Below are 14221 nucleotides of genomic sequence, written 5' to 3' on the forward strand. Positions count from 1 at the left end.
CGCTTATTAATACTAATGACTAGTATTAGTAAGTTACTATTAGCAGCTAGTAAGTCTGAGGAGATGAAAAAGTGAATTGCTGTTTAAGAATTCTTTCTGTGCTTGGCTGTACTGATATTTTCAGCATACAGAAGTATGTAGTATGCTCAGTATTACTGTGTAATACTATAAATGAGTTTGTCCTTCAGATCCAAGTGTGTATTAGAGATTTCATGGAGGTGTTGGTCAGTTAGAGAAAAACTGTATGCAGGATTCCAGAGTTTCTCCAGATGCCTGCAGAGAGTCCACCTTTGTCCTTTTTCTTTACCTCTTGCTTTTTTCTGGTGATGGCCTGTCCTATAAAGAAATTTTGAACATGATAAATAAGTATGCGTGAAAAGTTGCTGAAACTTCATAGCATTTGAGGAGGTGGGAAAGTAACAAAATGAAGTTTGGGAAGAGGCTCCTTAGGACAAAACGGCTGTTGGAAGAAATGCAGTATATACTGGAAAAAGGTTTGTATGCAAGTATATTAACAGTAGTTGTCAGGAGTTGGGAAATGTTTAAGAAAGGATTTAGGAGGAGTCTAATTTCTCCTTCACCAGTTCATTCCAACCACAGATTAAAATGTATTGTGAATTATTTACAGCCTAGGCAGTATTGTTAATTTTCTGGGATAGATGAATAATTGATTGTAGTCAGCAATGTCTTATGGTTAGTCAAAAGTATTGAAAAGATCTTCAGCAGTTAGTATCTCAGTTAAGCAATTACTCTAACAGTACAGACCTGTTCATTAACAGTGATTGCTGGAGAGAAGTTGAGGTGTATACCATATTTTGTCAGCGTGGTACATGTTTGTAACTTTACAATGCAGTTGCTGGTACAAAAGGCAGTAATACAGTGTTTATGATATTAATTGATACTTCTGTGACATTGATTTGATACGAAGTGTTTTTAGGGGTTAACAGATATCTTTTATTAGTTTGCAGTCCATGTTAGAAGATCTACTTGTGGCTACTGCTGATGGATTTCTCCATCTCATTCACTGGGATGGGATGACCAATGGGAGGAAGGCCATCAACCTATGTACAGTTCCATTTTCTGTAGATCTGCAGTCTTCTCGAGGTAGGTTTTAGGGATTCTATTGTGTATAACAGTTACCTCTTAGTGACATACCATCTGATATAAAATATTCTCTCTGTTCTTAAGCAGAGATGGGAAAAATTTGCCATTTGTAAATGGGAATGAAATAGCCTGTTTAAATTAGGTTTTCTCATTGAGGTAATAAGTGAACATCTGAAATGTCTGTTAGCTTGCAATATTTCTGTGTTCACTTATTTTTAAATTACTCATACTTTCTCAGCAGGTTCACTTATGGGATTTGAAGATGTTTACATCAGAGATATGGAATACTGTGCCACGCTTGATGGCTTTGCTGTTGTTTTTAATGATGGCAGAGTTGGTTTCATTACACCGATGTCAAGTAGATTCACTGCTGAGGTATGTTTCCTTTAGCATTTATATCATGCACAATAAATGTGTTTTCCTTGGTTTCTGCATTTCAGTTGGCTTTTTACTTTAAATTCTGTTCAGCTACAAAGAAACTAAAATTTGACATCTGTTTAAGACATGACATAAGAACAAGGCTGCATTTTGTAGCATAATTTGAGCTAGATTTTTATAGGGTTGATAGCGCTGGGAGGCCATAATTGATAATAACTTCCATTTATTCATTGAAATTGTCATTACAGACTGTGTCTTATTGTGTCAACCTTCCTGACACAGCCTTCCTGTTAGAAGTTACAAGTGGGATGACAGGAAGTGGGATCTCCTAAATATAAGTACTATGTCTAGGACTTAGTTCTTATCAAGTCCATCTCTTTCTCAAAGTGACAAGCATACTTCAGAATTTCTTTAGCAGGAATCTTTTCCAAATTTTCTCACCTGTAATTTGGCCTAAATACTATTACAATTTGTTGTTACATAACATGTCTGTGTTTTAATTACAGAATACCAAAAAGAGTAGATCTATATCAGATTCCTTCACCCACTTAAAGCACTTGTGATCTCAGCTGTTGCAGATGAAGACTTACTTTTATGTTTTTCTTTCTTTCTTCATTCTTAGTACCATCTACCAATTTTTTCCCCCTAGGCAGAGTTAGGAACTTTTTTGCCTTACAGGTATTGACTTATTTTGTTAATAAGAGATCTTATAAACAGTTTTCTTACATACTGATACCTCTCTGTAATTTATATTAAGAAGAATGAAACCAGTTTTGCATTTCCTGGATTTTATTTGTTTGAGCCATGTAATTTGATCTTGACATTAATAGAAATGTTGAGATCATAAAGGTCAACTTACAGATGTGTAATATGATGGACATGGATAGAAGCTGACTGCTATTAACAAAAGCACTGTTTAACAAAAAATGTTCTGAATTCCTTTCTCTACAGCAACTCCATGGTGTTTGGGCACAAGATGTAGTTGATGGAACTTGTGTGGCAGTGAATAACAAATACAGGCTAATGGCATTTGGATGTGCCAAGTAAGTTTTTTAGGGCTGGTTCAAAGCAGGGGAAGATTGTTTCATTATAAACCTGAATTAGTAGTTACTTCTTATTAAGTTGGGTTGCAAGAACTGTAAAGATGAAAATAATCAGTCTGCCTGGAGATTACATAATGTGCTGTCAAGGAGTCAGGAGAGAGGTGGAAAGAAATGGTTGCTTGGTTGAACTGCAGTTGATATTTATGTTTGCTGTTCAGGTCTCGAGGAAAAAAAATTAAAAGGTGGCTCGAGCAGTAGCAAGGATTGGAAAGTGCTGCAATCCCAGCTAATCTCAAAGCAGGATTATAAAGTCAGTTTTAAGTAGTTAGTCATAGTAATATTGGACAGGAAACAGCATGTGGCACTCAGCTGAGAAGATGCTCTGTGCAGTCATGATTTGGTCAAGAAAAATATTGCCTGTTAGAGTAATGGTGAATATTTGTAAATTAAATGTTGCAGAAGTACTATTAGTTGTGGTATTTTGCATACTGCTCCTTCAAGTCCCCCCTGCATAATAGTGCTTAAGCTGGACTTACAGTGCAGCTTTTTATTTTCTTTGATTGTATTTTACTTAGGTTTTGTTTTATAACATTTTTAAAAATCTGGTTTATTTTTCATCTGTCCTGTTAGGAACTAGTATTCTTGTTTGTAGTAACAATACAGTGTGTTGGTGTTTCATCAGAAGCAGGAATAGTTACCTTTATTAACTGATCATAGTATGCCTTAGTACATCCCTGATGAAACTTTGGCGCTGAGTAACTACTGCCTTCCCTCATGGATTGTCTGGCAGTTGGAAGCCATAAATGTATGTGGACTGTATGTACATATGTATCTTAGAAGAATGAAATCTTTTCAGTACATGGATTATTCTAGGGCTGGTGGTTTGGGTCCTCTGATGCCTTCTGGAAAGCGTTTTAGTAATTTGTTTCACAAAGTTCTTTGACTGTTACTTGATTCAACATCTCTATTCTAGATAAACTTGTTACTGGTGAGAGAAATAGCATCTTTTCTTAGCCTCTTGAAACTGATAAGAAATCCAAATGATCCGTAGTCTAAAGCATGTGTAATGTCTTCCAGTGGCTCTGTGCAGGTTTATACAATAGATACCACCACTGGCGCCATGCAGTTTTCTCATAAATTGGAACTGACACCAAAACAATATCCTGGTGAGCTACTTTTATTGCTAGAATTTTCCAGCTGCTTTTAGGTTATGCTATATTTTTTATCATTGGCTAGTTAACCTCTGTTTGCATAATCACTGATGTGAATAGTATTTACTCCTCTTTGTTTATAATAATTAACTGTTGTGTCTTTGCACTTTTAGCAGCTTGCTTTTTAATTAACTTTTGGATATGTTTTGTGTATGTGAGCGTTCAGGTGGCTGGTTTGTGTTTTTGTGGGGTTTTTAAACTAATTCTTAGTCTTAAAATTAATTTTCAGTTACTTCAGGAAATTAAAGGTTATTGCCAAAACTGATAATGAGTATAATAGAAGTGTGAATTAATTTGAAGTGACTGATATACAGAGTACAGAAAAATACTGAGTAATGCAGCTTCCTTCATGCACTGAAGTGTATTTTTTCATGTAGTATTCTGTGCTTAAGAGTAAGGAGCAAACCAAGTGGGTAAATTGCATCCTCAACTGAAAATATATGTGTCTGTTGGTTTTCAGTTAAAAAACAAGTCCATAAGTAAGTTTTACAGTTGTATTAAGTGCCTCTATTGTCCGAAAAATTATTTTAATAGAATTGTTGTTGTGTGGTTGTCTTATACCAGTGTACTTCTGGCATGTTTTCCTGTATTAATAGTTTCTTATGAAACCAAGCATGCATTGGAAAGAAACTATTTTTTGTTTGCTACTTATTCACGTTGAGATGGTCAGTTTGATAAATGCATCAGTTAATTGAAAAATCAAATATTTACTTCCATATATTTTTGTTTATACTTTTATGGTGAAACCAGTTGAAGGACTTTCACTGTTTTCGCTTGCTTTGTTGTCTACTTTTAAACAGATATTTGGAATAAAACAGGACCCGTTAAACTAATCAGATGGTCACCTGATAGCTGTGTTGTGATGGTGACTTGGGAATGTGGAGGTTTGTCCTTATGGAGTGTTTTTGGTGCTCAGCTTATCTGTACTTTAGGAGGCGATTTTGCGTGAGTATTTTTAATTTACAATGTAAAGAGTGTATTAGAAGTGTTTGTTTTTATAATTGAAAGCATCTAATTAGAAATTAATTCACTGAATTGGCTTTTTAAAACTCTCTTTTTCCTTTATGATTTCTTAGATATTGAGATATCTTGGCAAATATTTAGGAGGGGATCATTTAAATATAAAGAAAAATATATTATTTTTATTTTGTAACGGTCTTTTTGTCTGTAAAAGAAAATTACTCTAGGAACAAGCTTGAGCAAGCAAATATTAAAATTCCCTCAGTGGATGTATTTCAGATAGTTTATGCTACACATCTGACAGTTGCATTGCCTTTTTTTTAGTGTCGTGGATCAAACAGGCTGTATCATTTGAGAGGAGATTCAATGTAGAACCATATGAAAACACAAAGATAGGAATTTAATTTATTATTCTGATGAAGTCATTTGCAAACTCAAACTTGTTCTGTTCTGTTTTTAAGGTATCAATCTGATGGTGCCAAAAAGGACCCTCTAAAAATCCGTTCCATGGTAAGCAGGAGTATAAAAACACTGTAATAGGATGACTCTTAATGTTTTTAATTGTTTTTAGTATAACAGGTTTTCAGAAAATCAAACTATCTTTCTTTTGCCTAATTAGTTTTCATAGTAAGATGCCTTTATTACAATGTTTTATTAAAGGACAAAAGGATAACTGATGAATTTTTTTCATGAAGTATGCATGACATGCCTTTTCTTGCCTTTGCTTTTAATATTAAGAGTGAACACTTGCGATTTTCTCTTAATTTTGCTTTTTTCTCTGGTCTGTATGTCAAAGTGCAATCAGACACAGATCAACATTGATTGTAGACTCCCTTATTTCTCTAAATTTACTAGCTGGCCTTTGACACTCAAAGTAACTTTAATAAGATTATTAATTCCAGAGAAACTGAACTGCTTTTGTATTAATACAAACTAGTTAACATTAAATCCAATCCTGTAGTCTGTAAAATCAATAAATAAATAGAATAAATTAGAGTAAATTTTAAATTAGAACAAATTTCAAACACATCCTACATCGTACAAACCATGATGAATTTTTTGCAGTATTTCTAAAACAATTTGGTTTATTCATCTTGACATAGTTGCTATGAGGATTGACAATTCTAAACATGCATCCCAAGTGGAGGTACATATATGCAATGACAGTACCTTTTAAATTTACCTCTTAAAAAATTTCAAAAATTGAAATTCTGATATTATTGAATTTGATGAGCAGCAGCCAGTGTAATTTTGGAAATCAGAATTGTTTCATACCTGGCTCTTTGTTTGAATTTTTGTTAGTTGCCCTAAACTGTGAACTAAACAGTCTTCATTACTTATGTGAGAGTCTTTGCACAGTTACACTTCATTTAATCATTAGTTTTTTAACATAAGACAGGAAATAATTCAAGCTAGATTCTTATTGTACCTTGTGAATTTTACTGTTTGATTCCTATAATGATATGGTTTACAACAATAGAATGTGTGGTTTTTTTCCAGGCTCATGTATATCATAAGATCAGTTGCAATAAGTTTCTGTAGTTCTTGTTTTCTGAGAATATATAGTATTACATTTATATATGTGTATGTAGTGTTGGGCTGCGAATTTTATTATTGTTATTCTTTTACCTTCAGACCTGGGGATCAGAAGGGTATCATCTCTGGGTTATTGATGGCAGTTCTTCTTCAAACATGAAACCTGAAAGAAATGCAAATAATGAAGCTCAGCAGTTTGGTATTCTGCAGTTTCAGTTCATCAAGAGTGCACTCACTGTTAATCCTTGTATGGTGAGTTTATTTGTTGATAAATATATCCTTATTTTAGATCATACTTCCAGTTTTAGGTGACCTCTGGGTTGTTCTCTCAGGTTTAAGTCTGTTCTGCAGCTATTAGAGTTGTCTTTCTTTTTGTCATAGAACCTTTAAAACAGTACTATGAAAATATTGCTATGCAATATTTCATATTGTTTACTTAGAATCTCTTAATATATTGATCATGTGTTTTTCCTTTGTCTTCTGTATGTGGAGTTCAAAGTTGCTTTTTTTTCTTTTGTTTTTTTTTTGTTTGGTTTTAATATAGAGTAACCAGGAGCAAGTCCTCCTTCAAGGAGAAGATCGCTTATATTTGAACTGTGGAGATGCAGCACAGACTCAGAGTCCCAGAAATACTTTGGCACACTCTGAACATAACCACACCAGGGAAAGAGGCCCTTTTTCAGATGGCAGTTTAGATTCTCAGGGTTTAAGCACTTTACTAGGACACCGGCATTGGCATGTTGTACAGGTAATTGATCCTGGTTGCCCATATGTGCTTTGTGCTTGCAAGAATTTGTAGGAATAGAATATGGAGCTGATATCCTCACTCTCTGCCAGACCTTTTTCCTCTGGTGTGAGATCATTGCCTTTTTATTGTCTCTGGGGGTTTGCCATGGTACAGCTTTTTCTCATTGACAAAAGGTAAAGCAGCATTGATCCTATCAACCTTGTGGGTATGGTTTGCCTCCTAGCCAATAAATACAGTCTTAAAGCTTTTATGACTTTGGGAAGGAATAGTTAATTACTTTCCTGGGCTTTGAAAGAGAGAATAAGTGCAACATGCAAGAAATAATTTAGGTGTTTGTTTTGTTATTTATGCAAAATGCTTTAAACCATATTCAGCTGATGTATATAGTTTTCCGACTCTATCTATATTTGCAAACGTAAAAAATGGCATCTATTTAAGCATATAACTGAAACTTCACAATATCAGGCTTTCAAAGAAGAAGTTGTTTCCAGGGTAGTAATGGGACTTCTATTTTTCCTGCAATATAAATAAAAAGATAAATATCTTTTAATCTGTGATTCTAATGTGTATTCTTTGATGGTTGAATTGGTGACACTTTTAAAACAAGATTTCTGAAAGATCCCCACTATTTTGTTCTTCACATAGCACATGAATCAGTAGTATTAAAAAGTATTTGATTCTAGGCATATCAGGCAGGTTCTAGATACTGTTGAATTTCCACTTTAGCTGGCCAAGTAGTTCTTCTGTCTTCTAAAACTGGGGTGTAGGAAGGAGATATCTTTGTTCTCTGGTAAAAGTAAAGCTGAAACAATTAGAATTACTGTGCAGAGCAGCATATCCTTGAAAAAGTGCCTAGGTCTCAAGAGTACCTACCTTCCTTGTGTCAGATCGGAGAATGGAGTTCTAGGCTCATTTTGTATCATCCCATGTGATGTGAAGAATACCAAATTGAGATTTGATCTGACATATTCCAGTAAGGTTCTCTCATAGGAAGGCTTTTGGATATGCTGGTGTGTATTTGTGACAGGATTAGAAATTTCACCCCTACACTGAGAGTCCTGTCTGAAGACTGTATTTATCAAAATCTTTATGTTCCTTTGAAAGATTCTCTTAGAGAGGGAAGTAGCTGGGAGGAGAGATGAGCAAATCGTGACTATTAATTTGTAATATAGTATTCATTGGTATATGTTGTCAGTGCATTTCAATGTTTTGTGTATTCAAAACAGGGTAACATTTAGGCATCAGTAACTTTTGGTGTGTGGGCAGTAATTTTATTTAAAAACAAATTTCCAACATTAAATACCTTTATGATAGTGTTTTGAAAAGAAACCACTGATATTGTCCAAATTTCTGTAGGTTGTGGCAATTAATTAATACTTTAATGGTAGTTGGTATACTCATATGTGGTTTTCATTTTCTCTCTTTTATTTTTTAGATTCACAGTACATATCTAGAGAGCAACTGGCCTATAAGGGTGAGTTATTTTAAGAATATGTTCATGCTTATTTAAAGATATTGGAGGGTTATCCTTAGTATTGACTGAACTCTGAAAATGAAATCATTAATTTACATTACAGAGAGAAAATTGTGTTAGTAAAGTGTGAAACATGAAGATACTTTACATTTTGAGTCTGATGTTGTTGCCTTGTGGTGCATATTTGGATAGGATATATAGTTTTAATAAGTTCCCATCTGAGGTTCTGGTGGTTTCTTTTTTACAGTTTTCAGCTATTGACAAGCTTGGACAGAATGTAGCTGTTGTTGGCAAGTTTGGTTTTGCACATTATTCTTTACTCACCAAAAAATGGAAGCTGTTTGGAAACATTACCCAGGTGAGAGGTTATGGAATTTTATTCTGGTGCACAGGGAAGATTTTATTTGTTGGGATGTGAGACCTGGAGAAAATTAAAGAGTATCATTTTCAAGGGAACAGCCTGTAGACACATTTGGGATTAGGTTTGCTGGTTATACATGTGTTTCTCATAAAGTGTCTGAAACACAGATCTTGTGGTTTTGCCACACTAATTTGTGTCTGAATATTAGCAGAGTGTTCCAATTTTGCATGCATATAGTCAATCACTTAATTCCATTTGTTTTATCTGAGAGTTCATATGATGTAGCTTTGGATGTAAAGCTTGTAAATTCGGGCTAGAAACACATTTGAGAGAGTCCAGGGATGCCAGTAGCATGAAGAACTGTGGAACTATATTTTGTAGGATGAGGTTTGTCCTTCACATACTACTCTTTACTACTTTGGTTATTTTAAACATTAAAAACTTCTTATTCATAGTCTTGCCACTATGCATAAAGCTTATAGAGATAATGCATGGCTTTAAGAAATTACCCATATAATGTACGTTTGTGTGTGTAAGTGTATAAAAATACATACCTATATGTCATCTGCTTGCTTTTTTCTTTTCAGGAGCAAACTATGATGGTAACAGGTGGCTTAGCATGGTGGAATGACTTCATTGTTCTTGCATGTTATAATTTAAATGATCACCAGGAAGAGGTGAGATACTTTTCTTCAAAGTAAACATATAATGATTAAATTATCTGATCTGTATGTCAATAGTATTATAAGCATGAAATTGATTGTGATATTGTGAACATGTTTATACACAATAAACTTTGGTGGCTTTTGGTTATATTCAGAGTTTATATGTTAATATATAAATAATACTTTGCAGAAAATTTTTGTTGTTATTAAAAACTGTTCACTGCTGACTACAGTGAATCTACTTATTGTTCTGAAAATTTTGTGACATACTTTTTTGCATATTAGCATGAAGTGTGTTCTGAGATACCTGTTTACAGTGTTTTGGGACAATTTTGCAAGCTTTTAAACTATATGGGCAGAGGAGATTTACTTACTCTTTGCTCTTTAAAACTGGTGAATAAAATTCCTTCCTCATGATTGTTGTTCAGTACTTCAGCTTTGGCTATACTGTGCTTTAACTGCTTCAGTTGTAATAATAAAATGGATGCAATGGATAAAATACTTGATGAAACAAAAACTCAGTAGTGTGTCTTGGTAGAAATTCTTGACAGCCATTCCACAATAAAGAAAATAACCAGAAGTGGAATTACTATTACCTTCTTGGTAAACAGAGCATGTTAACAAACTACTCCTTTTCCTTGCAGCTAAGAATCTACCTGCGAACGTCTAACCTTGACAACGCGTTTGCTCATATCACCAAAGTGCAGGCAAACACATTACTACTGAGTGTCTTCCGGGACATTGTGATATTGTTCAGAGCAGATTGTTCCATTTGCCTTTACAGTATTGAGAGAAGGTCTGAGGGGTGAGTGTCACTGTTTGAATGCTTTTGTAGTAAGGTACTTGTAGAACTGCTCTCAGTCTGAGTAAATTCCTACAATAATACAAAGGTATTTGATAGCTGGTGGAGTCAGATTTTTAAAATCCGGAGTGGTGTTCTCTTTATGCACAAGTTCATGAGTGTTTTCATTTGCACACATACTGATAGGCCCGTGCAAGGCAGAAGTAGGTAGTGGCTGGTGTATGCACATTTCCGGCTGTCTGAACAAACGTTCCTAAATTGTGGGAACTTGAAAACTGAATATGAATAGGACAAAAAGGGACTAAAAGACACCCACATATTTGAATATTTTAAAATAAAACATGTTTGTAATATTAAAAGCACTAATTACTGAAGGGAAGGTGGCAGTAGGCTTGCAAAGATGAAAAGGTTTGGTCTTGGTGAGGTGTTGAGGAATTGTTTTAGTACAAAAGGAGTAGCAACGTAAAATATTCCAGGTGCTTTCAGACAGTTAAGATTAGTGAATCTAAGGAGGAGATAAAGATTCAGAGACTGGGGGCTTAAGTCCCTATGTAGGTTATGTTTCTTACAGTTATGGTATCTTCTTTTTAGCAAGAAACGACCTTTTCGTGGTAGAAAAAAGCAAGTTGTTGGTGAACTTCAGAGAAAAATATTTTTAATGCTTTTAAAAAAGCTCTCAGCAGAATCCAAACCTGGAAACTGTCTCATTGAACAATAGAGTCATATTCTGAAGTATCTGATATTGTCTTCTATCCACGCATATTTGTATTTCCCAAAGTATCGAGATCAGTAGCCCATTTTAGGTTTGTTTGGTAACTTTATATAGAGTAGATATGTGGGCATTTCTGCTGGTTCCTGATTAAAGGAATGTCATTTGTTCCATAGAGTAAATTGTTTGCTAAGGGTAAGTTGCTTATTTTCATTAGGTTTACTTTAAGGTAGTTATTTCATGTTAAGTACTGTTGTAAAATTTCTAAATGTAGTCATTTTCCTTTCAGTCTTAATCCTACTGCCAGTATCCAAATTCTTCAAGAAGTATCCATGTCTCGGTACATTCCTCATCCTTTTCTTGTAGTATCTGTTACGTTGACATCAGTGAGAACAGAGACTGGCATCACCTTGAAGATGCCTCAGCAGGTAACAGATCTCGAAATTTGATAAAATTGGTGCCTGAATTTGTTAGCTTACTCCTTAAAGGTTACCTGGCTGATAAATCAGTCATGAATCAGTGACTCTTGTATGTGGTAAAATCCAGAACGTGGTTTTTTCTGAAGTTCACTATGTAGACATGCTATGTGGGAATTGGGGATAAGGGAGTGGATAGAGACATAAGAGTTTAGATTTTATTTCATACCTTCTCTTCTTAACTTGTAAAATTTGAGACCAAATCTTGGTGAACAAATTAAATTTAACTCTGTCAAGGATATGTTGCTCTATCATGTATTAACAGTCAAAAACCAGAGCAATCCATGGCATCAGGAATTACCTTTCTTGCAACAACATGTCCATTACTCAAAGAATAAATAGAAAAAATGAAAAGATGGCATTCTGTGCCTCATATGACCCTATGAGGCACTCTTTGTCAATTCTGCAACAGCCAAACAATAACTTAAGATGTGAAGGTCCCTGTCTTAACATCATAATTTTGTCAGAGCTCTGAAAGAATTTCTACACGCAAAGAGAACGTGGATTTTTGTTGTAAATAAAAACAGAGTAGACTTAACTGAGCAGAATGCTTTCTTGACACACGTTACTAAAACAATTTTTCTCTAACTGCAGCTGAATAAAAGTTCAAGATGCTGTGCAAGTGTGGCTCAGCTCTTTTTGGCTCAGCTCTTGGGTTGTGTACCAGTGTAGTCTTTGCAGTCAGATACTGGCAATCATACTGTGATGATACTGATAAGAATACAGTTTTATTTTTCTTAGAATGCTGGTGGATTGCCCATTTTAAGACACATGGTTGGAAAAAGTCCATATTAAACACATGGAATGAGTTTGGTGAATAAGAAACCTTCCAGTATTTACTCCTTTGCACAAGAACTTGTTCTTGATTTTTCTGAGTCCTTCTATATTGAATTCAGCTGTTAGTCATCTCTGTAAAGTAGGACATTTAATTTACATTTTTTCTGGGTTTTTAATGTGGTTATGAGTAAAATTATAATTCAAAAAGCTTAAATAATTTGCATAATATTCTTTCTATCCTTAGGCTTGTGAAGCTGAAAGTATTATGCTTAACTTAGCAGGACAACTTATCATGTTGCAAAGGGATCGATCTGGACCCCAGATACGAGATAAAGATAACAATCCTAATCAAAGAAAGCATGTGAGTACATATATGTGGAGTACTGTGTATGGCTTCAAAGATGGCAGTGATGGAAGAAGCTGTGCAAGAGAGTGGTCCAGACATAAAGAAAATAAGACTATAAGCAAGGCAGTATTTATGCTTACTGATGAAAATTTTTTTTGTGGGCTGGAAGTATATTAGCGTTTGCTTGTGTTCACTAGTTATACTGAAAAGAAATAGACAAGTTTTAAGAGTAAAGATACTGCCCAAAATTTCATATGCACCAATAACAGAAAATCTCTAGTCTGTCCAGAACTGTTTTGTATGTTTATGGAACGTTATCATTTTTTGCAGAGTACATTTACAGAGTTCTTGGCAATAACAACAATAGAAATCAATTACTGAAATCTCAATTCTTCTGAGCTGATGAAAACCAATTCTATGTGAAACAAGCACATTGGGAGAGTGAAATTTGGAAAATTCAGATAGATTTGTCAATTCTAGGTTGGACTTGGGGGCTACCTGAAGAAGCAGAGAACAGGTTTTTACTTTTCACCTTTATTCTTATCTCTCTGCTTCCTGACTAAGTATTAAGGAGGTTAAAAAAAAAAGTGTCTTGAGTTAATATAGGTATTAAGTGGTGTTTTGTCACATGCTAGCGTGCAGATAAGAGAAAAGCAAATTTGTTTCTTCTTTGTTAGAAGAATAACAACATATGTATGAAGACAGTACTTAGCTGAAAAATAGAGTTCTTGTGAATAGGGTAAAAATAAAAGGAATCATGAATACTTTTTTTTTTTTTTTTTTTTTTTTTTTTTTTCATTTTAAATAGCTGCCTTTTTGTGCTCCAGTTGTCCTAGCCCAGTCTGTTGAAAATGTATGGACTACTTGCAGGATTAATAAACAGAAACGCCACTTACTGGAGGCTCTGTGGCTCAGCTGTGGTGGGGCAGGTATGAAAGTCTGGCTTCCCCTGTTTCCCAGAGATCATCGAAAACCGCATTCCTTTCTGTCAAGACGGATCATGCTGCCTTTCCACATCAACATATACCCATTGGCTGTTTTGTTTGAAGATGCCTTGGTTCTTGGTGCTGTTAATGACACTGTGCTCTATGACTGTTTATACACTCAAACCAGTGCTAGAGAACACTTAGAGGTTCTCTTTCCGTTCTCCATTGTTGAGAGAACCTCTCAGATCTACCTCCATCACATTTTACGCCAGCTCTTGGTTAGGAACCTCGGTGAACAAGCCTTGCTTTTGGCCCACTCCTGTGCCACATTACCATACTTCCCTCATGTACTAGAACTGATGCTCCATGAAGTGCTGGAAGAAGAAGCTACCTCGCGGGAACCTATTCCCGACCCTCTCCTTCCCACTGTGGCGAAGTTCATTACAGAATTCCCCCTCTTCCTGCAGACAGTTGTTCATTGTGCTAGGAAGACAGAATATGCCCTGTGGAATTACCTTTTTGCTGCTGTTGGAAACCCGAAGGACTTATTTGAAGAGTGCTTAATGGCCCAGGACTTGGACACAGCTGCCTCTTACCTTATTATCCTACAGGTAACAGCACCAGATATATTGCAAGAGTACTGATATTTACTAATACTGCAGTATTTTAAAAATAATGTCATATCAAAGTTATGCATGTTCAATA

The 14221-nt window shown here is 35.0% G+C and overlaps 1 protein-coding gene across 4 annotated transcripts in view; it reads left to right on the forward strand.

The window, feature by feature from the left end:
* RIC1 (RIC1 homolog, RAB6A GEF complex partner 1) overlaps positions 1-14221 on the forward strand; it is a 47780-nt gene that overhangs the window by 24975 nt on the left and 8584 nt on the right. For 3 of the 4 annotated variants that reach the window (XM_064735818.1, XM_064735815.1, XM_064735817.1), the window contains exons 5-19: positions 962-1104; positions 1343-1479; positions 2434-2525; positions 3603-3691; positions 4537-4681; positions 5158-5206; positions 6332-6484; positions 6777-6980; positions 8416-8454; positions 8702-8812; positions 9403-9492; positions 10125-10285; positions 11281-11419; positions 12489-12605; positions 13399-14127. In XM_064735818.1, coding sequence (XP_064591888.1) covers positions 962-1104; positions 1343-1479; positions 2434-2525; positions 3603-3691; positions 4537-4681; positions 5158-5206; positions 6332-6484; positions 6777-6980; positions 8416-8454; positions 8702-8812; positions 9403-9492; positions 10125-10285; positions 11281-11419; positions 12489-12605; positions 13399-14127 — 2398 coding nt within the window. The remainder of the gene's footprint in view (positions 1-961; positions 1105-1342; positions 1480-2433; positions 2526-3602; positions 3692-4536; positions 4682-5157; positions 5207-6331; positions 6485-6776; positions 6981-8415; positions 8455-8701; positions 8813-9402; positions 9493-10124; positions 10286-11280; positions 11420-12488; positions 12606-13398; positions 14128-14221) is intronic. The other variant, XM_064735816.1, reaches the window with a different exon arrangement.

The sequence above is a fragment of the Zonotrichia leucophrys genome, chromosome Z (genome assembly GCF_028769735.1).
Source record: "Zonotrichia leucophrys gambelii isolate GWCS_2022_RI chromosome Z, RI_Zleu_2.0, whole genome shotgun sequence".
NCBI lineage: Eukaryota > Metazoa > Chordata > Aves > Passeriformes > Passerellidae > Zonotrichia > Zonotrichia leucophrys.